This window comes from Eulemur rufifrons, chromosome 16 (genome assembly GCF_041146395.1).
Source record: "Eulemur rufifrons isolate Redbay chromosome 16, OSU_ERuf_1, whole genome shotgun sequence".
Taxonomy (NCBI): Eukaryota; Metazoa; Chordata; class Mammalia; order Primates; family Lemuridae; genus Eulemur; species Eulemur rufifrons.
Window position 1 is genome coordinate 54,156,428 of NC_090998.1, and position 22,579 is coordinate 54,179,006.

General features: G+C 39.9%; 1 protein-coding gene across 1 annotated transcript in view; it reads left to right on the top strand.

Moving 5' to 3' along the window:
* The window catches only part of MYRFL (myelin regulatory factor like), a 106,043-nt gene extending 91,079 nt beyond the window's left edge, over positions 1-14,964 (top strand). The window contains exons 19-25 of the mRNA XM_069489467.1: positions 102-278; positions 8,229-8,291; positions 8,925-9,012; positions 11,165-11,239; positions 13,810-13,930; positions 14,244-14,318; positions 14,437-14,964. Coding sequence (XP_069345568.1) covers positions 102-278; positions 8,229-8,291; positions 8,925-9,012; positions 11,165-11,239; positions 13,810-13,930; positions 14,244-14,318; positions 14,437-14,523 — 686 coding nt within the window. The 3' untranslated portion in view covers positions 14,524-14,964. The remainder of the gene's footprint in view (positions 1-101; positions 279-8,228; positions 8,292-8,924; positions 9,013-11,164; positions 11,240-13,809; positions 13,931-14,243; positions 14,319-14,436) is intronic.
* Positions 14,965-22,579: the final 7,615 nt, after the last annotated feature.

Here is a 22,579-nt window from a genome sequence, read left to right on the forward strand (position 1 = left end):
CCGGTGCTGAAACCCAGGCTGCGTTTCACGTGAACTGTCAGCGGAACAAGCCTTTCGGGTTCACCTCGTTGCTTCCTTCCTCTCTGCTCCGTGCCTCGCAGCATCTAATACATCCCTGGCAACCACACAGACCTCCTCACAAGTACCTGAAGTTACTTTCTGTGAGATCCTGCCATGTGAGGAAACTTACTGCTGCCCCATCTGGGGAATGAAAAGAGTCTTTTCGAGTCCTGTGCAAAGACAGTTGGAGGAGGAGTTCCATCAGAGGCGATGGGCAGGTAAATGGTCTTCAAAGAGAAGCAACTACACTGTTGAACCTGAGGGTTTTTTTATTTGCCAACGTTTGCTTGGATCACTGGTTAATGGTTCCACTCTTCTATTTGGGGTGGCAAACTCGTTTAAAACACAGATACGCAAAATGGCAAGCATCTATAATACTGGTTCTGTGCTCAGGGATGGAAATTTGGTTGATTCAACTACTTAAAATTTTCACCAAGTGGAAGGGCCTCATTTGTCCATTGCTAACAAAGGTAGTAATAGTAGCACAAGTGAAGTAATTACATGCACGTGGATTGATTTTTTTGGCTCATTTAGTACTTAAAAAATGATGTGGTATCTGGGCTCTCTGCCCAAACCAACTAGGGCAAAACGTAAGAGTCTTGGAAACTCTGATTTAGAGTTCAGGGTAAACTTTATGTCAGTGAAAAAACACAAAAGTTGGCATTTCACTTTCAGAATACCTTCCTCTTACTCCTAGAGACAGACAGACAGACAGACACACACACACACACACACACACACACACACACAGAGCTGTTTTTCAGGTAACAGAATTTTCATGTTAAAAAATTATAGAAACTTGGTCAAGGGCTACAAGTGTAATTATCTCTGTAAGATTATATATGATTCTTTCAAATGTATACCAATTTATTGTTGTTTTAGACTTGTCCTTGTATACATGCATATTAACGAAGGTCTAAACTAATACTAATGATGATGTTAATAAGAATACATATTGGTATGGCTTATTGATTAGGATGCTGTCCTAACAACTCCCAAGTAATAGTGGCTTCATGGGGCAAAAATTTATTTTTGATTCACTCTATATATTAAATGTGGATCAAAACAGAGCTCTTGGTCATCATGTCATTTAGGACTCAGCTGATGGAGACTCCATCTCATTATATATTTCCACAATCTCTGTAGCAGTAGTAAGAAAACAAGGCAAATTGTGTACTGGCACTTAATGCTTCTGCCTAGGTATAACACATGTCACCTCTGCTTATATTTTATTGGCCAAAACAGGTCAGTCACATTACTCATGTCTAACTTAAAAATGGATGGAGAAATGCAGACCTAACATGTCCTGGAGAAGATGAACCAGAGTATTTGTAAGCAAACCTAATGACTGACACAAAACATAGGCAGTTATTATCCCCGTCTTTTTCCAATGAGGAAGCTGAGACACAGAGAGTTCCTTCCCCACACCTGTAGGAGGCAGTGCTTGTACTATTTTTCTCATGAAAATTTTTTGTTGAACTTGGGAACAGATGTATCACTATAAAGTGAGGATAAAGGTTCATTTTGGAGAAAGGAATTAGTTTCAGTCATCATATTCTCAATATTTTTAAATATGGAAAAATCCAGGACTATCACAAAAATCCCCAAAGCCTCATCCCTTATGAAAGCACATGCAATCTCGTGGCCAGTAAACCCTTTTCTTACCTTGGGAGTCTACACTGGGGACACATGACATCCTCTTATCAGAGCGGTCCTCAGAAGGAAGCATCTCACCTACGAGAGATGTACTGATAACAAAAGATCCAGAACAGGAAGAGGCTGTGGCCTGGTCCACTCTTCATTTTCAAGGGTTTCTTGAGCCTTCAGCAAATTCACTCCTGTAGCAATCAGCTCTTCAAATCAAGGGAATAGTCATGTGTCACACAACATTTCAGTCAATAATGGACCACACATATGATGGTGGTCTCATAAGATTATAATCAAGCTGAAAAATTTGTATCACCTAGCGACGTCTTGATGATCCTGATCTCGTGTAGGCTTAAGCTAATACATGTGTTTGTGTCTTAGTTTTTACAAAAAAAAAAATTTAAAAATAAAAAATTTTAAAAATAGAAAAAAGCTAACAGAATAAATATAGAAAGGAAGAAAATATTTCTGTACAGCTATACAGTGTGTTTTAAGCTGAGTGTTATTACAAGAGTCAAAAAGGTTTTAAAAATTTCCAAATGTATAAAGTAAAAAAGTTACAGTAAGCTAAGGCTAACTCGTTATTGAAGAAAAAATATTCTATAAATTTAGGGTAGCCTAAGTGAACAGTGTTTATAAAGTATACAGCAGTGCACAGTAGTGTTCAAGGTTTTCACAAGGACTTACCATTCACTTGCCAACTCACCCAGAGCAACTTTCAGGCCTACAAGCTCTATTCATGGTAAGTGTTCTCTATAGGTATACCATTTTTTATTTTTTATACTATATTTTTACTGTACCTTTTCTATGTTTAAACATGTTTAGATGCGTAAATACTTACCATTATGTTACAATTGCTTACACTGTTCGGTACAGTGACATGCTGTACAGGTGTGTGGCCTGCAGCAATAGGCCATGCCACATAGCCTAGGTGTGTAGTGGGCTCTACCCTCTCCAGGTTTGTGTCAGTGCCCTCTACGGTGTTCGCACAATGATGAAATCGCCCAGTGACACATTTCTCAGAACTTATCCCCTCGTTAAGTGACTGTGTTGGGAAGAACAGCCCTTGTCAAACCAGATGAAGGTTTGTTGCCCTATTCTCTGTGACAGCGAGTGTCTGCTCATCTCATGTTTCTATATCTACGGAAACTCCTAAAGAAAGAAAGAAGATCTGGCCAGGCTGCATCCACCTAAACAGAGCTAGCAGCTTTTCTGTCTAAAAATGAAATTTGAGTTCTGCCTTCCCAGGCTCCCGGATACACTGGGAAACTTGTTTCCTCTTCCTTCTTTTAACTGAAGAAAAATGGAAAGAATTTAAGTGCTTGATTCACTTTTACCTTTAGAAAACCTGAAAACTTTGGGGGATTTAGAGCTATAGAATCTCAGAGAGCAGCTACACCAGGGCACCCTGACTGAGAATCCATTATTAACATACTTTTACCATGATTTGATTGAGCAAATACATAAAGCGAGAAAAGGAGAATGTAAATATAAATTCAGTTAAGCTTTTAATTGAATTGTTTTTATTACTGCAACAGCAATATTTGAAAAACAGCATAAATCTATGGGAGAAATGTTACTTTTCAAGTCTGCAGACAACACCAGAGACTCCTCTATGCAATCACCTGGGGTTCCAAAGGCCCTAGGTCAGGAGAACCTCTGAGTTATACCAAATTATCCATTTTACAGCTGATGAAATACAGGCACAGGGTCTTGCTTAAGATTCCCCAGTTGAGTTACTAGCAAAGTTGGAGTTGAAATCTGGGTCCCCTGCCCTGGGTTCCTTCCCACCACCATCCCGTCTCCATTTATTTGGACACAGATGTACATGTGCCTGACATCAAATCTAGAAGATGCAGAAAATACCCACTCTATGGTTCTAGAAAGCCCCTTCTGGCTTCCCCTCATGAGTCTGCCTACAGCCACTGAGATGTTCCCGAGGTGGGATATTTCTGGGGGGCTGAGGAAGGGCTCTTCTCTCTGCTGCAGGTCTGTGCCTCCCCTCTGTTCAGGGCACTGTGTAACACCGGGGCTCCTACATACAAAAGAGGAGAAAGCCAGGCAGCCAGTCTTTTCAACCAGATGTTTCTGAGGCATTAAAGACCAATTAAAAATTAAGAAGTAAAAATAAATAAGAAATTCAATGGTTAAAAAAGAAACTTAGAAAAACTCTCAGTGGGATGCAGAGTAATATCTAGCAGTTTACTAAGCCCAAAAACACATTTATGAGCCTGCTCCCTGAGGAGTAAGACTACAATAAAATAAGTGAAGGGAAATCAGCATTTTTATGACATGCTGAGCTCAAGTCATTATTCTTCTTTTGGGACTATGTAGATTGTGTCTGTGTGAAATGTCTTTCAGAAAGGTTATCTCCCCTCTTCTTCCACTTAATAAAATGTTTGAGTAAGTCTAATCAGAAGTGGAAAATGAGCATTTTGGAAAATTGAGCTTCCACTCTGAGGAACCAACTGAACGTGATGGATGGGCTTTTAATCCATGGATCTTGTAGAGATTTAAGTAGACATAAGAGTTAGACATTAAAAAGTAAAGAGCCTGTGGGGGAAAAACAATCTATGGAAGTCTACAGATTATGAGAGAGTTGGCGAGGATTTTTAAAATGTCACAAAGCAAAAAGGCATCTGAAATGCATGCTCGTTTTGTTTTGGAGACCAGAACTCTGAGAAGAGAAAACTGCCAAAAGAAAATGTTCCCCTGTGTTAAAGGACTCAGCCATTGAGTGGTGGAGCTTGTTAGCTTTTTCATGGATGAGTCTGGTTTAATCAGGGCAAGAGAAAGATATCTAAGATGCTGTATTGGACTCATCCATCAACATAGTTTTATAAGTACTGCAATATACACCTTCTACTATGATGGGACTATGCTTTGGTTGGACAGCGTCTTAAATATCTACTCTCCAGAAGTTTCTAATTTGGTTTATTGGGAGGTCTCATCCACCAGTTGTGGATGAGAGACTTTCAACTTTACATGAAAACCACTGGAAATGTACTATGCTAAGCTTCTAGTGAATATTATTGGAAGGCATTTGTAAAATGAGAGCTACCCCTGCGTGACAGTGGAGCATTTATGGCTTTCCAATAACCAGCCTTTCAGAGTCAAATAGTCCTGCTTCAGAGAAGTGACAAATTGGAGATGTTTTGTAGGAGATTTAAAATGTATTTCCTGCTTTTGAAAAATCACTTTTATATTCGTGCTCTGCAATATTATCTCTTCTCAACCTCACTTTTTTATTCTTCTAAAAAAATACCTTATCTCATCAGATACTCAATCCTATTCCTAGGGTTCTGTGTCTGCAGAACCTGAAAACATAGTTCTGTGGAAGTGGGACAAGTCTGTAGCTCTGTTGCCAGGATTTATAATGAGCTCTTTTCCTGAAAATTCAGCAGGCAAGTAGAACAAAAGGTGGAAGAAAACAGACAGGATAGAGAAGTCCTGGTTTCTACTTCTCTTTATGCCTCATTTGCCTTGTAAATTTACAGCCTTCTGTGGAAGCAATCTTAAGCAAAACTAATAGTAGGAGACATGTGTTTGAAAATTATTATTGGAATAGCTAGAATCCAAGAAATCTGGAGGCCTTTCGGCAGCATATATATTTATATGTAAAGGGAAATAAATATTCGATTTTCTAGAAAGTCCTCATATATCAAGATCTATTTCTCCTTAATGGAAAGCATCGTGTTGGGCAGTACGCTCAGGATACCTGCCTTCAGGTTCTGCCTCACTCACCTGCTACCAGGGTGCAGGAGCCCAGCGTCCCATGTTCATTCTCAGCAGCCCTCTGCATCCACCCCCTGGGCATTTCCCTTTGGGTATGTAAGAGAAAACATTTTTCTAGAGGTTAAACAATTGGCCTTACCTCTTCTTTTCCTTCCTCTTTCCTTGTGGCTCTCTTCCTTCCATTCTTCCACAAATGTTTATAAGCATCCCCAGTAAGCCCAGCATTGCCCTATCTGGGGACACAACAGTGAACAGGACACAGTCTTCAAGGAGCTGGCAGTCAGGTGAGTGGACAAGTGACCAAGTCCTTTCCCCTCTGGCTAGGAGTACTGACTAGGACAGAGATGCTTAGGACTGATTGTCCCCACATACCGTGCTCTGTTGCTTTTGCTTTCTATCCTGAAATTTGATACAGAAATTTGAACATAGATCTAAATCTGCAAATTTAAAAAAACGTGACTGCCAAAAGTTCACACAATTCTTTTGTTAGGTTTGTTTAGCAACCCACTAAATGATTGCTTTCACTATTCGCTTTTAAAATATACATACGTTTTTTTCCATAGCCTTAACAGCAATCACCTGAATGGTTACTTTTTCCAAATTGCTTTTAAAATGCCTTTTCAGCTATGAGGGGGCCTTGCCACTCCTCTGGCTCCCTTCCCCCAGGCCTGCTCTGGCCCCGCACCCGTGACCCGATTCCTCTCTTCCATGGGCTGCAGCTCAGTCCTTACCTTAGGCTTTAAGCTTTTTTCCTGCACGATATCAGTTCACAAATTTCCAGGTTAGGAAAATTGTGGACTCTGGAATGAGATGGTTTAAATTGGAATCCCTTCTCTATTCCTTTCACACAGGGTGACCCTTAGCACCTCAGTTAGCTTATCTGCCAAGTGGGAATAGCCTCCCCTTTGCACTATTGTAAGACACTCAGAACAATGTTCAATAAATAGTAGGTGTCAATGGATAGTAGGTGGAACTATCGTTATTGTCCTTCAGTGCAAAAATATGTAAGTCCTATAGAATTTCCTCTAACGCTTCATATTCAAGTTATTAAGCTGTCAAGAAGACATGCTCAATTTGATAAGTTTTGCTTATCTTCAGAGCCCCCAAACTCCATTTGCATGAAGAAGGTTAATATTTCATTATTTAACTGTAGAGAAAGTCTTGCTCTTATTTTTCTTCATTTCTACCTACTCTGTCCACTGCCCTTGAACCTATTCTCTATTTTAACAGGGTCTACTAAGCAGCAGAGAGGCCATGGAAGTAGGCAGGGTTGAAAAACCAGTGGGGACCAATATACACTTGACGCCAGGCCCTCGTGGTACCTGGACTCAACTCTAACGGGATGATTTAACTAAACTGTTGTGTCTCCTTGCTTTCCCCTGGGATCTCTAGGAATAGTTCACAAATCAGATTCCAGACATCCATATTATTGTTTCTTTCTCCTTCCTATTTTCCAAATGTTATATTTTTAATGACCTTTGTTTTCACTCAGAAAAAGAAATGTGACTCTTGAGTGCATCCCTGCTGCCCAGCAACTGCGTATGAGCCAGCTGTGGGTCGGGCAGAGCAGTTGCCTTTAGGGCCTGTTATATTCACTCAAGAGGTAATATCAGGATCAAAAGGAGATCGACAGGAAGGCAGATGCTGGCTCAGTAAAAGGGAAAACTAGTGTTCAGCACTGCCCAGCAGAGGAATGGGCTGCCCCAGAAGTTGGTGAGTCCTCTGTCTCTGGAGGTATTCAAACAGAGATTCCCTGATGATTTTTTTCCATTTTTTCTACATTAGCAGGTATAATCCTGAGATAGCGGCATTTAAGTGCATAGAAAAGAACCCAGATAATCCAAACCTAATGATTTCAATTAACAATATTACTAATTCACAAGCTAGGTAAGAAATAAAACTGCCATTAGCTTGTCCTTAATCCAAGAAAAATGATTTCCATAGTATGCGCAAGACATTATGCCAGGAGTTACAGGAGGATTCAAAGAATGTTAACTGAGGTTCCCTATTCGGGAGTTGTCAAGAAAGAGCAAAAATACATGAAAAGTTAAGTAATAATACAGCGATAATATGCCTTTCAGTATAGTGACAGATACGTTGCTGGTTGGTGACCTCACAGATGGCTCAGTATTAAACGCTATGGCGTTGGAGAGGAGGGAGCTGTGAGCTGCAGGTCATCATTGCAGATGGTACCTCAGTCTGCTTGGGCTGCCATAACAGAACACCACTGACTGGTGGCTCAAACAATGGACATTTTTCTCACAGTTCTGGAGGCTGGAAGTCCAAGATCAGGTGTCACCTGGTCTGGTTTCTTCTGAGGCCTCTCTCCTTGGTCTGCAGGTGGTTGCCTTCTTCCTGTGCCCTTGCATAGTCTGTCCTCTGTGCACCTGTCCCCCTGGTGTCTCCCCTGTGTCCTCATCTCCTGCTCTTAAAGGACACCAGTCAGATTGGATTAGGGCCCACCCAACGGCCTCATTGTAACTTAATCACCTCCTGAGAGACCCTGTCTCCAAACACAGCCACACTCTGAGGTGCTGGGGGTTAGGATTTTAACATAGGAATTTGCTGGTGGAGAGAGGACTCAATTCAGCCTATAGCAGGTGGCATTTTGGAGAAGGTGAGAATAAACTAGATCTCTAAGAAATGAGATAGGGGCTGGATGGGTGAAGGTGGGAGAGGGAAGTGGGGGGAAACATTCAACTCACAGAGACAAGCTAGGACACACACAGGGTTTCTTCTTATCCTGAACAAGCCTTCAAGACTAACAGACTATTTTTCCTTTTCAGAAGACAAACGCAAATCATTCCTGGCAAGAGATGCTCTCACCAGCCCTGATTGGCGGAGTGACTGTAAGTTGACATTTAAGTGACACTATTCTTTGGCTTTGTGGGGCCAGGCAGAGTAACAAGTTGTAAAAGCATTACTGAAGTGAGGAACAGGGACGAAGGCTGTGCCCACCACCACGTATGTCCATGGGTTTACATTTCGTGATCCATGCCAGCCTAACCATTGATGAAGCATTACAAACAGCCACTCACTACTGGACAAGTGTGGTTGATCTCCATAGATCTTAATATTTGTTTAAACTTCCTGCCCTCCTCTTCTATTCTGACTATATTTTTAGTTTGTTTTCTGTTTTCTGAAACAGATTGCATTTCATGTTGCACACTCCATTTTCAATAAATTTCGATTTAGTAAGACTTCCATGGTCCAGAAATTCTTTTGGATGTTATGGGGGCTATTTATTGGAGCCTGGATTTTTATTAGTTTTCTTAAAATGTGCTATAACCAGGAAAAAAAAAAAAGCCCAAACCTGCTCCCCTTCCTTCTCCTCCTCCTTTTTTCATTTGAATGCAAATGAAATCTATTTATCCAGGAAACTCTTACTTCACATTCCATAATTTGGGGACTGTACTAGAATACAATACTATGTTTCCCCTTCAGAAGATTTACTTTCTTTTCTCTATTTCTTCTAAATTCAGGGATTGATACAACCATCAGTTCTATTCAGATTATGGAAATCCAGCAAATAATAGATCATCGGTATTGCAGCAGAAGCCTCCGGTGCGGGTGGGTAAGCCTCCCCATTGTGCCCTGGTTGTTTCTGCAATTTACCCAGGTGCTGGGTTTTTGAGCCTGCAATGAAACCTAAAGCTGCGTGGCAAAATCAATGTGTGCTTACATTGCTCCTTAAGTGAAAACACGTTTGTTACACGGTAGATGAGGGAATCATAAAACGGTTGGTATTAGCAAATGTCAATAAACCCTGGCCCCAATGATTCCAGTCTCCTGATTTAATGGATAAGTCCAAAACAAAAAGCCTGAGAGCAGCTCTGGGCTGACTCTCTGAGGGCACATACCAGAGGCACAGAGCTGCTAGTTAATTTCATAGACAAGAAAGACATTGTTACTGATGGCTCTAAGTTATAAATGAGCTGACGTTTGTATATTTTAATAACAAGGGGATATCATTATTTTAATTGGTGAAAAAAATATAGCTTATCTTAGCTTTTTCAGTTAGGAGGAAAAAATCAGGTATTGCAAAAGTTATCAGCAACATCCATCTCTAGTGTATTCCCTACCTCCTGTATCAAGGTAGTGATACATCTAGAAGCAGAGTGCAAGTTGCTTCAGCAAGCACAATATGCAAGTTGTAGGCATTAAGGATGGGAGTTATTGTTCTTAATTTGATAAGTATTTATTGAGTGCCTGCTAGGTGAAAGGCAAGGTCTGTATTTTGAACCGGTGTCACAAATCCTATGGCCTTTGAGCCTTATTCCTTTTTTAACCTTGTATAACTTAGGCTTTAAGTTGATGGTCCTGAGTTATAAAAGTCACCTGTATGGTGCTTTATGATTTGTTTATGACCTCTATATTTATTATCTCTTTGAATTCGCACAACATCCCTATGAGGTTGGTATTATTCATCCCCATTTTCTAGTTAAGTTTCAGTGAGCTTGAAAAAGTTTGCTTAAAATCACCCATCTAATAAGTGAGTGACAGAGACAGACAATTAATATGGTAGGGAGATATAATGAAGAAGAGCAGGATAATTCAGGTTCAAATCCTAGAACTTTGACAAGATGTTTATTCTCCCTGCATATCCACTTCTCATCTATAAGACGGGGATACTGTCAGCCCAGCTGGGTTGTTGAGAAGCATGCAGATATTGGGAGGAAATGAATTCCACTTATCTATGCTTCCCCCGTCTGACAAAGTGCTCCTGATCCCAACACAGATTTTTCTATTTTTTTGATACATCCATTCCCTGAAAGAACACTGTTCTCAAGTTGATATGCACATAGCCCGCATATTTTTTTCAGTTTTATGGAGATATAATTGACAAGTGAAAATCGTATATATTCAAGGTGTACAATGTGATGTTTTGTTTTGCTATACCTATATGCTGCAAAATGCTGGACGTTTTGATTTCTTTTACTTTTGCTTTCACATTTTTAACAACTGAGTTTAGCATTGTATAAAGAAAATCTAAAATGACCAGCTCCCATTTTTCTGATTTATCTGATTTTAAGTTGTTTTTCCATATAATTCAAGGGATGGTGAGGTCATAAAGAGAACTTTTGTTAGATACAACACGCCTTGTTGCTGGAATTTTTTCATTACAATATGAATCAAAGAAACTTCCCTCTTATCCAAGTATCTCTTAGAGGGTGGGGGTGGGGGGGATCCATGTATAAGCACTTCTGTCTTTCAATGTTCTCCATTACTAAGTGGTAATTAGAACTATGCAAATTTTAGCAGATTCAGATTTTAAAAGTACATATTTCCTGCTCATGTTGCTTAAAAAGGAGTGATTTATGGTAGAAAAACTGGTATTATTTCCAATCCTCCTTTCCAGGGAGGTTATTAGTTTGTGGCCTTTGCCTCTTTGGCTTCTGAAATCTGTATCTCCTTAAAGGAAACTGAAGTCATTTCCTATGTACATTTGGGATTTGACTTTCCATTATTTTTTTTCTGTGTGTTCTAAAAAACTATAAATCTTTGTGATATATTTTATATTAGGACCTGAAAGAGATCGCTCTGAAAGTTGACAGGTATCTCTCAAAAACCATAAAATTATATATACCAGGTTAAACTCGGGTTTCTGTATTTATTATTTTTTATACCATATTTCACAGTTTACATAGTATATGATGAATGGCAAAAAGCTTTTTGAAGCCTTTCCTGCATTTTTGATTTATGGTTTTTTTTCCATAATTAGGTCTGGAAATTACAATTATAATATTCCTGTTAATAAGCACACACCTACCAATGTCAAATTCTCTCTGGAAATAAAGTAAGTTCATGGCTATAAAAAATTTTCATTTTTATCATAATTAAGGAGCAAGTCTGAATTGACTTCACTACTTGACCAGTAAGTTAGGAGGTAGAAAGCTATCAGTTCATGATAACTAATGACAGATTGAGAGGTGGGCCAGTTGAGGGAGGGGTTCTGAAACTGAGGGCTGGGCTTACTCCAGGGAATGGAAAGGCCCTAAACTGTACACTCAAGCCTGCCAAGTGGGAGTGACTTTGGTCTGATGCTCACAAGCTGCAGCCTTCCCCTGGCTGTCTCCCTTTGCGCTGGGGTGGGAACAAGAGTAATAACATGGCCCCCAGATGGGGGGGCTGCACATTTTGGCGAGTCCTGATAGCAATGCTAATGCTGACACCACGCCGCTTACTCAAGACAGAGAAAGTGAAAGGAGCCAGATTTGCATTGGGCAGACCGGTGTTCAAATGTTCTGTCACATACTCATGCTGTGATGTCGGAGAAGCCATTTATTTTCTCTGAGTTACCATTTCTTCATTTGTAAAATGAGTATTACATTATACCATAGCATGTAGAGCTACTCTGGGGATTATTGTTCATAATGGTGAAATTAATGACAACCATTTGCTGAGCACAGACTTTAATACTGGGTCACATAATCCTCACCATAACCACAACAACCCTCTCAGGTGGGTATTTTTTTTGCTAGTTTATATGCTTCAGACAGGAACACTTGGATTTAGAGTTTTAGTACATGTCAAAAAATGCATCGTGAAATTCACAGCTTATAGGTGGTGGAGCTGGGCTTCAAATCCAGCCCATGCTTTGAACCATCACTGTCTAGTCTCCCCAGTGAGGTGAGATATACAAGGACATTCCCTTTCCTAACACATGGTGGGCACTCAATAAATGGTAGCTTTTATGATGACCACCTTTCCTCCAAAATCACAAAACTCTAACTTAACATAGTCTTATCAGACATTTTAAATGATTATGGTACTTTAAGACTTTCCACTCACTTCATGCAAAAATCATACAGCGAGCTACTCACCATAAAGATAGATGGCTTTATTTTGTGTCTCCTGATTTTAGTCTCTTCTTCTCTCCCCTCTCCACTTTCCTCTATTCTCTGCTTCCTTTTCTTCCTCTCTTTCCTTTCTTTTCTGTCCGCTGCTCTCTCCCCCTGCTTGTCCAGCTCTGTCCTTCCTCCTGCCACTCACCACACTGCCCGGTCTCTTCCACCATTGCTCTCAGGCTTCCTACTCCTTTTCCCATCAACTTCGTGTCTACGAGGAGCTAAAAACACTCAACCCAACTGTTTGCCTTGGAAAGGTTTGTTTCAAGCAGCTAACTTTTTATGACTCAGAACTTAACCATATTTCAAGGCAGAGCAAAAGCTAAATGTTCTTTTCTTTTCTTTTCTTTTCTTTTCTTTTCTTTTCTTTTCTTTTCTTTTCTTTTTTCCTGTCTTTTCTTTTTGACAGAGTCTCGCCCTGTTGCCCTAGCACCATCATAGCTCATTGCAACCTCAAATTCCTGGGCTCAAGAGATCCTCCTGCCTCAGCCTCCCGAGTAGCTGGGACTACAGCCATGTGCCACCATGCCCGGCTAATTTTTCTATTTTTCATAGAGACATGTCTCACTCTTGCTCAGGCTGGTCTCGAACTCCTGAGCTCAAGCAAACCTCCTGCCTCAGCTTCCCAGAGTGCTGGGATTATAGGCATGAGTCACCGCTCTGGCCTCTAAATGCACTATTCTTACGAGCTAAACGTACTATTCTCTAGCACTCCATGAGTAACCTGGAAAAACATTTTCTTATTCATTCCTAGCTTTCAATGGAAGGAAATAAGATTATATGCTACATCCCCTGTAGTGACAAAAGTGGCTCATCCCCACCTTCAGGGGGATGAGCCACTAAATCAGACCTTTTAGTTTACAATTCATTTTTCTCATATGGGTGATTTAAAAATAACACATACACTCAACTGAGATTGTAGGTTGTCCCCAATTGTGCAAAAGGATTGTTTCCAAAGGGAGATGGATCTCATCCTCTTGATAATAATTATTGAGGCAACCTCCAGAGAAGCAGGAGCATCCTTTCTTGCAGGCCTTCTACTCTGATAGCTGGTGATATCTACTGGAACTCACTCCTAAACTCCTACCTGTATTTATTTGCTTTGTTCTTTCAAACCATATCTATTCAGACCAAGAGTTTGCATAATCTAAAATCCTGGAAGCTTCAGATAAATGAAAATTCAGCTGCCAGTCAAAAGAGAAGGTATATATCCAAAAATTATTTAAAATCTATGGAGATAAGAAGTTCTAATGAGAGATGATTTAAGTCATGAGATTGGGTTTTAGAAACCATCATATGCTATTTCATTAGTCATCTGAGATTGGGTTTCTTTTTGTAATAATGAGATGTGAGCTAGCCTATTGGTGTCAGTGAGCTTTATGTAATAAAATGCCTATTGTGAACTTGGAATGGATTTTCAAGTTCCATTCCCATCAGTTCCTCTTCTTGCCAAGGTGTGGCCTAGCAGAAGTGGCTAACTGCTTTTCCACTTGCCTTTTCTTTCCTTTGTCTCTTCAAGCACAACAGAGCCATTAATAGTCTTCCAGTGCAAATTCATCCTTGGAAATATATGTTTCTATCATAAAGGGCAAGCCAAAGGGATCCAGAGCCACAAAGAAGTCTCCCAGGAGATGACACAGGTAATGTTTTCTGGCTCCTCTGTTCCAGCAGAATTGTGTTTGGAACTGTGGCTTCTGTTCCCTACCCAGAGAGGGATGCATGAGCTAAATGCCCACATTTCCCCTTGCTCACTGGCCCTGGTCACAGCGCTGGCCTCAGCATCTTCCTTGTGTCCCTAAGAAGCTGCAGACTATTCTAGTGACACCTTTTAAAAGCTGTTATCCCAGATACCTCTCCTGCAGTCATTGAGGAAATGCTTTCTCAGCCTGTACTCTTTCCAACTGAGTGTAAAATGTGGTTATGAAATGGATCTCTCTTTCATTCATTATTTAGGGATTTCAGCACGTTTGGAGCCTCCCTGTAGCCCGGTTCTCTGACAGCGCATACCATTTCCGTGTAGCTGCACCGGTAAGCTTGCTTTTTTCTTTTTCTTTTCAGCAAGAAAGAAATGGACCAATCAATGAATCACTTTAACTGCAGTTAATTTTTATGTTAATCTTTCTCTTTTTTTCTCTTGTTCTGACAGGGTGTAGCTGACTGTTCAATGGATCCTTATTTTGCTGGGATATTCTTCACAGATTACTTCTTTTACTTCTATCGACATTGTGCCTAATTTATTCAAGTTTGGGGACTTTACCACAGAAAAATACTCAAAAATACAGTTAATGGAAAGTGCTATCCTCTTGCAACTACTTCTTCATAAAATATTCACATTTATTGCTGAAGGACTTTTTCAGGCTTTGGCTTTCAACAGTTTTGAGACATTAATGAGGAGAATAAAGTGTTTCTTGAAACCTGAAATAATGTGGTATTTGATTTTGCCATGACTATGAAGAAAACATTTCCTAGAGTAAACAGCACTGTTGGATTTGAAGATACTGCTTCTGGTACTAGGAAGCTATGAGGTCAAAACAAGCAAGTCTAGCTCTATTTTGTATTAATGTGTTTAAAAGCTTTTGAGAAAAAACAAAAAGGTCATATCAACTTGAACCTATTAAACATAGGCTGTCAAGAATGTGTGATGTGGTGTGTAGGGGAGTTGTGTGTGTATGTGTGTGTGTGTGTGCGCGCTTGTCTGTTATATACACAGTACACTAGAGTATAGAATGTATCTTGCCAATGAAATGGACTAAAAAAAAAAAAAAGAAAGAAATAGTTTCAATTCTGCTTTGCAATGCTTGATGGACACTAAACTCTCTGTGGATAGGATATGCCCGCTTGTGAAGATGGAAACTCCTATGACTCAGGGCCCACTGAAATGATTCAAACTAGCCAAGCCCAGGGCTGCTCACACTGCCTTGCCGGTTCCTTCCCTCTGACACCATAATAAAGGCTCTCGTCCACAGTTCTTTCTCTCCTGCCTTCTGATTGACCCTTGCGCTGTTCCATGTGGTCCCCTGGGGTGTGTCATGCCTCTTTGTTTGGGAACCATGAGTAGCAAACTATCTCTTTGATACCAATCATCTCCTGATTTGTTGGTCTGGCTATACCTCAAATTTTCTATTGATACACTACATTTTAGAATATGGAGAGCCAAGCCACTCTCACTCTAGTCCCATGTAACAGGGCTGATGAATGGCTGGCCTTCCCTTATCTTACTGTTGTTCCCTGGGTCAATTAGGATGAGACTATTTGATTTTTTGCCTTCATAGTGGTAATCAGCAGTAATATCATATCTTCCTCTTCCTTATTTTCAGATATTGCTAAATATGTGCATGAAAATTAATTGTGAGACTCCAACAATTAAGAAAAGAAAAAATATTGCCCCTTGCTCTTACAGAAGGCATCTTAAAATAAACATATTAACATGAAGGGAGTTTCACCCAGTAATTAGGAGCTGAGACTCAGACAGTGCTAGACCCAGACAGTGCTGAGTTCAAATCCTGACTTTATCTGTGTATCCTCAGGCAAGTTCTTTAACTTCCCTAAGCCTCAATTTATATAATAGGACAGTGAGTATCTATAACAGACAGGATTAAATGAGATAAACTATGTAAAGCACAGATAGATAGGTTCTAAATAAATATGAGTCACTATTGTTATATTTGCATAGAACAGAATCATTATAAAGATTGCAGTAGGATTATAAAGGGATTGAGTAACTAAATACATTTACATCGAGGCATTTTCATCAACTATAAAAACCAAACTGCAGATAGAGCATATGCATGTGTATCACGTATGGTTTATATTTTTTCTATATTTGAAAATCGTTTTCCCTTTTACTAATGGCATAATCTTTTTAGAAAATGGAATAAAGTAGTTAATTCATAGGAGGAGTATTTCAGGATTCCTCCAGTTTCTTAGATTCAAATTCAAATTTGCTTTTCTGAGTTGTCGGATTAGCCTGTCCCAGCATGATTTAGGTCTAGATACCGTAGTTTCACCCCATTTTCAAAAAGGATCACAGGTGGTTGGTGTGGAAGAGAGTCTGCTGATTTGACTTTTCTTCAAATAAAGAAATATTTGTCAGCAACAGAGATACAAGACTTCTTTTCAGCACATACATCCCACGTTCTTTTTTTTATGCACTTATATTCATGGTAATATGGTAGTTTCAGATATCTAATCTATTAATAATTCAGTAATATTGCCTATGAGGAGATTTCTATAAAATGAGTACTATTTTTCCATTAAAAAACTGGAAGTATTTTTCCCAGCGAAAAACCCACAGGAGATGGTGTTGAGAGCCTTCAGAAAGAAAAGAGTTAAGATAGTGAACAGACCTATGGCATCTGTGGCATGCTGGGATTAGTTAAGCCTATTGGGAAAAGAGACTTTGCTGGAAGACTCTCTCTGTATTTGCAGCACTTTCCCAGTTGTGAGATGTCAACTGTTGACCATGCTGCTTCAGGCCAAAAGTCTTCTCCTTATGCCAAAGAATTTTCTGACTTTCCAATGGAATATCCCCAAACTCAAGTAAATTTAAATGTCTGTAAGTATCTCCTCCCAAAACTCGTAACCCCAGTCTAATCATGAGAGAAACATCAGACAAATCCCCTCTGAGAGACATGCTACAAATAGCTGACCAGTACTCCTCTCAACTATCAAAGTCATCAAAACCAAAGTCTCAGAAACTGTCACGACCAAGAGGAGCTTAAAGAGACATGATGACTAAATGTAATGTGGTATCCTGGATGGGACCCTGGAACCTAAAAGGACGTTTAGGTAAAAACTAAGGAAATCTGAATAAAGTATTAACTAAAGTATGGAGTATCAACTTTAGTTAATAATTATGTATCAGTATTAGTTCATTAATTGTGATAAATATACCATACTAATATAAGATGTTACTAACGGGAAACTGAGTATGAGGTTTATGGAAACTCTGTGTACTACTGTCTTTGCAATTTTTCTATAAATCTAAAACTGCTCTACAATAAAAACCTTATTTTTTTAAAAGTCATAAAAAATGTCCACAGGAGCTGGGCTGAAACATTACATGCTCCCGCCAGATGCCATCTGTGATTACATAAGTTCAAGCTCATCCATGTATCATTTTTTAACTTCAGGTCATTTGAAGTATCTTAGTTCCCTACTTCGCCAATTATTTAAGGTCAGATTCTCTACACCAACTTAATTATCCCCCAAATATTGTAGAGTATTATAAAATCATCATACAACATACACAAATAGAATTACAATAATTTTTTTCATGAGTTTTTTGTTTCATCTGAAAAGCTACTAGGTTTGACATAGTTCTAATAAAGTTATTCAAACAAGATTTCGAGAGCCGGGCACAGTAGCTCACACCTGTAATCCCAGCACTTTGGGAGGCTGAGGCAGGAGGATGGCTTGAGTCCAGAAGTTTGAGATTACAGTGAACTATGATCAAGTCACTGCACTCCAGCCTGGGTGACACAGTGTGACCCTGTTTTGTAAAAAAAAAAAAAAAGATTTTTTTTTTTTAAAACAATTGAACTGTAAAAATTCACTTACAGCAAACAATTGGCATGTGTTCAACCTTTCAGCATTTTTTAAACAAAAGCACGCTATCGTGCTCATAACCTACTTCTTTTTCTGTTTGTATTTTAGTTTATTTTTCCTATACAATTTTTGGATTTCAACTTTAGTGACAGATTCCTAACAATACATTGTGAGTCATGAAACTGAAGACTTTCAAAAGAAAAGCAAAAAAAGAATTCTGTTGGCAGTTTAAGCACTTTCACAGACCTCTCATTTGATTCTCACAGTAACCCTGTGATGTTCGGAGTGAGGGAAATTATTCATATTTCCCCATTACGCAGATAAGGAAAACGAGGCACGGAAAGTTAAGCAAGGACAAGAGGTGAGCCGGGTTTTCTGGTGCTAAATTTCATCCCTTTCTGCTGCACTGCTTCCCTTACCCTTTGAGAACCGTTTCCATTCTTCTTGACTCTCTGGAGTTTGTGAGAGACGACTCTGCTATGGACCCACGGAGAAGGCACTAACACACTAATGGCTCTGATAGTGATATTTCTTCAGGCTTCTTAAGCTGATAGGATTTATTAGGGGCCATTTAGTCATAACACAAAATAAGGGGAGGGCAGAGGGACACAGATGAGTGGAATCTCCTGTCACCAGCCACTAAGTTACATCTCCTTATATCGTGCCGGAGCTTAACAGCTCACTCAAGAATGCCGAATAGCAACCTCACGCTGAGAAACACTCGGTGAAATCTTTACTTGGCAAAGCTAAAGGTGTTTTGGCTTTCGTTTTTTCAAGGGCATGTGTCATTGATTTTTGTGTGTGATTCTAAAGAGCCAGTTGAGCTCTGAAGAAGCATCTAAGGATTTAGAATCATTTTTGATCAGCGATTGTTTAAAGCTCACAGAAGCGCAGCTTCAGAGACTTCCAATTTACCCACAGTGTTAAGCATGCAACTCCATCCCTTTTTGGTTGGATTCTGTGAATGGGAAAGTAGTTGTCAGTTCTTAAGACACATAATTGGAGAAGGGATGGATGCCAAAGATCACAGTCTCAATCCTTCAATTTCTTTATGGCTCCACAGAAATATAAAATGAGATCATATTTTAAAAACATTCTGATCATACGTCTTCGCCAGAGCTGAGTTCTCAAGCCTTTTTTTAGCTGCACCAGTCTGACCTACTGTTTAAATGCAAAAATAACTGGGAAGAGAACTAAACTCAGGGCCAGGAGACCTACGTCTAGTCGTGGCTCAATAACTTGTCGTTGTGGTGGTCTCGAATAATTGACTTAACACCTATGGGTTTCATTTTCCCAATAGAAAAATTGGATTCATAATAGTCCTGACCATCACCAAGGGTTTTTGTGAACACTAAACGAGATATTTATGTGAAACCTCTTTGTAAAGTGGAAGATGCTGTATGAATACAGGAATCATTAAGAATGGTCTCTGGGAAGACATTATTTTGAATGAGTAATTGGAAATTCTCTTCATTTAATGAGTGTCAGTCCATTATGCCTAGGGTAAGTTAATTACATTTCTATCTACCATCTTCTTTACCTGGAAAACATGTTGCCTGGCATATAATAGATGATCAATTAACATTTATTTATTTATTTGTTTTTGCCAAGTGCAGAATAATGCTTTATTGACGCATTTAAATTTAGTTTGATTTTATTAATTTAGGTTCCATTAACATTTATTAAGTGAAAAGTGGGTAAATAGAAACATTTTCCTTGTAAAATTGTAACATGGAAAGCACCATGCAATATGGAGTGTGGCAAGATGGCACACTGAGACAGACTTGAATTCCTCTCTCACTGTGGTTTTTTTTTATGGCTACTATTTGGAATAATAGGATAATTATTGTATTATTATTATTTGGAATAATAGGTTATTATCCTCTTTCCCAAGCACATTTAAAGCACCTCTAAATGACTTCCCATAGAAACTAGAAAATCAAATGGCCTATTGTCTTTCTGTTAGAGGATTCTAGAATGCTGATAGCTACAGCTTATTATTCATTATTTATATTTATACTGCTGCATTTAATTCTGTTCAGCACAACTGCATAAGTATTTAAATTAATTGCAGATTAGTTGTAAGGCATGTAATGAATGTTTCATATTATCTCCAAACATTGAATGCATTATGTCAGTAATTAGGCTGCTGCAGTATTTCCCCTGATGTGAGTTTTAAGCTCTCAGGCCAGACATCCTATTCCATTACTAAAAAAACCTTTCCTTTTAAGTGTGGACATTCTTTCCAGGATGGAGAAGCTGCGGCCTTGGGGCCACATGTGGCCTTCTAGATCCTTGACTGTAGCCTTTTGACTGAATCCAAATTTTACAGAACAAATCCCTGGATTTGTTCTATGAAGTTTGGATTGGGTTGAGGGGACACACTCGGGAATCTGGAGGGCCCTATGTGGCCTTGAGCCCTCTAGAATTATCTGGAATTACCTACAGAGAAGCTACTCAAGATTATGTTAAAAAGAAAAAAGCTCTTAGTCACTTTCTGGAGGTATTTAAAAAAACCCAACCAACCAACCAACCAAACAAAAAAACCTCCCACACTCCAATGTAAATGGTCCTTCACATATTCAGCCCCTGAGCTCTGTAACAGTTTGTTCATTTTTACTCACTTAACAAACATTTGTGGGCCAGGCGCGGTGGCTCACGCCTGTAATCCTAGCACTCTGGGAGGCCGAGGCGGGTGGATCGCTCGAGGTCAGGAGTTCGAGACCAGCCTGAGCAAGAGTGAGACTCCGTCTCTACTAAAAATAGAAAGAAATTATATGGACAACTAAAATATATATATACAAAAAAAATTAGCCGGGCATGGTGGCACATGCCTGTAGTCCCAGCTACTCGGGAGGCTGAGGCAGTAGGATCGCTTAAGCCCAGGAGTTTGAGGTTGCTGTGAGCTAGACTGACGCCACGGCACTCACTCTAGCCCAGGCAACAGAGTGAGACTCTGTCTCAAAAAAAAAAAAAAAGAAAAAAAAACAAACAAACATTTGTGGAGTACTTTCTGTGAGCCAGACTCTGTATGTGGTGCTGGGTACAAAAGCGTGGCGTCCTTCCTGAGACATGGTGGACTAGCCAGACCGCCACACCGTCAGCCATCACACAACAGCCTGTAACCGAGGCAATGACTCTGTGCTGTGAGAGTACAGGGAAGAGGTGACAAATGCTGCCTCTCAGGTAAGTGAGAAGAGGATGGAAGGCAGGAAAGGGGGGGCTTTAAGCAGAAAGAGACATCTGAGCTATCTAGGTCTAAAAGGATGATGAGGGTTTGGGGTTTTTGTTAAACAGAGAAAAGGATAAAGGTATAAGTTACATAGGAATCACTTTTTTTGTGAGAAAGAATTTGATTTTAAGTTCACCAGGAATTGCAAAGTGAGTAATTCCCACCCCCGCCCACCTTAGCCAGCTCCTCTTCGAGCTGAGCTGATCTTCTTGCAGGAGAAGTATTCTTGTTTCTGAAAGACACCAGTTCCTTTCCTCAGCTCCAAGAGCCAGCAGCCATCTGTCCCAGGAGAGTCAAGGAAACTGTGGGAAAAGCAAAACCGTTGGGTGGGGGCCCGGGATGACTCAATGAGCTGGCCGGGAGCCCGTGGGTGGGGAGGCTGAGCCTCGGGACAGTGACTGATTCATCAACAGGTACTGTTCCCTCTTTGTGCTGCCGTAGAGAAAACATTTGTGTATTGAGCAAGGGCCACAAGTCTTTTGGTCGCTCTGCCCATTTTCAAATATAAAACGTTTTTCTTTCAAAAGAAAGTTTACTTTTCATTTTTAAGTCTCAGGTGCTCATGGTGGGAAGGGCTGGGGGAAAAGTCCTCTCACCATTCCTTCCCCCCGTCTCTTGGTAGCGGCATCCTGATTTTTCCTTCAGTGAACTATGATGCCCTAAGCTCTCAATCTCTATGAATCAAGAGAGGCTGATAGCTTCCCCTCACTCTGCAGGACGCATGACTGAGGCATGCCCTTGGCAACAGTGATTGGTTTAGGGGTAAGCATATGGCCCAAGTTAGGCCAATCACAACCAGCCCTGGGAGTCTGACTGAAACTATAAGCCAAGGGGGGCTTTCTGTGGGAATTATTAAGCTGGTAGGAATAAGCCTGGGGCTTCCGGGGACCCACTTACCACCATGGTGAACTACCTGCCAGAGAATGAAGCCAACATAAAGTAAAGCAGAGCTGAGATGTGAGGAGGACAGGTTTCTAAGCCAGATATGTCCCCGTGGGCAGTTAGGTGGACTAATGCATTTCTATTTTGCTTTAGCTAGATTGAATTTGGATTTTACCACATAGCCAAAATAATTCTGATGACTATTAGCTCTTATCAAGACTCTTTAAACACTTTCCACACAGGATGCCCAACTGAGTGATTTCAGATCCTGATACCTTGTTTATGAGGGTGTTGGTTATTATTCAGGGTTTGGGAGGTGGCCCATGAGCTGCACTTGCCCAGAAGGCCAGGCTGTTTACCTCATCCTCCTTTCCCTAATAGCTTCTAAACCCTAAGTGAAAATCAAAGACAAAACTAATGTCCTATTTGTATGGTGCTTTCCATTTTACAGTTTTACAATTATTTCTCTCTTTTGATTTTTTTTTTTTTGCAAGGAACAAAAACTCAAAGTAATTAATGAACAGTAGCCTTATTATATAAGAATATGGAAGAGTTACACACCAAATGTGGGAGGTATAACCAAGCTTTATGGGAAATAGATAGTCACCATAGCTGAATCCCACCATCT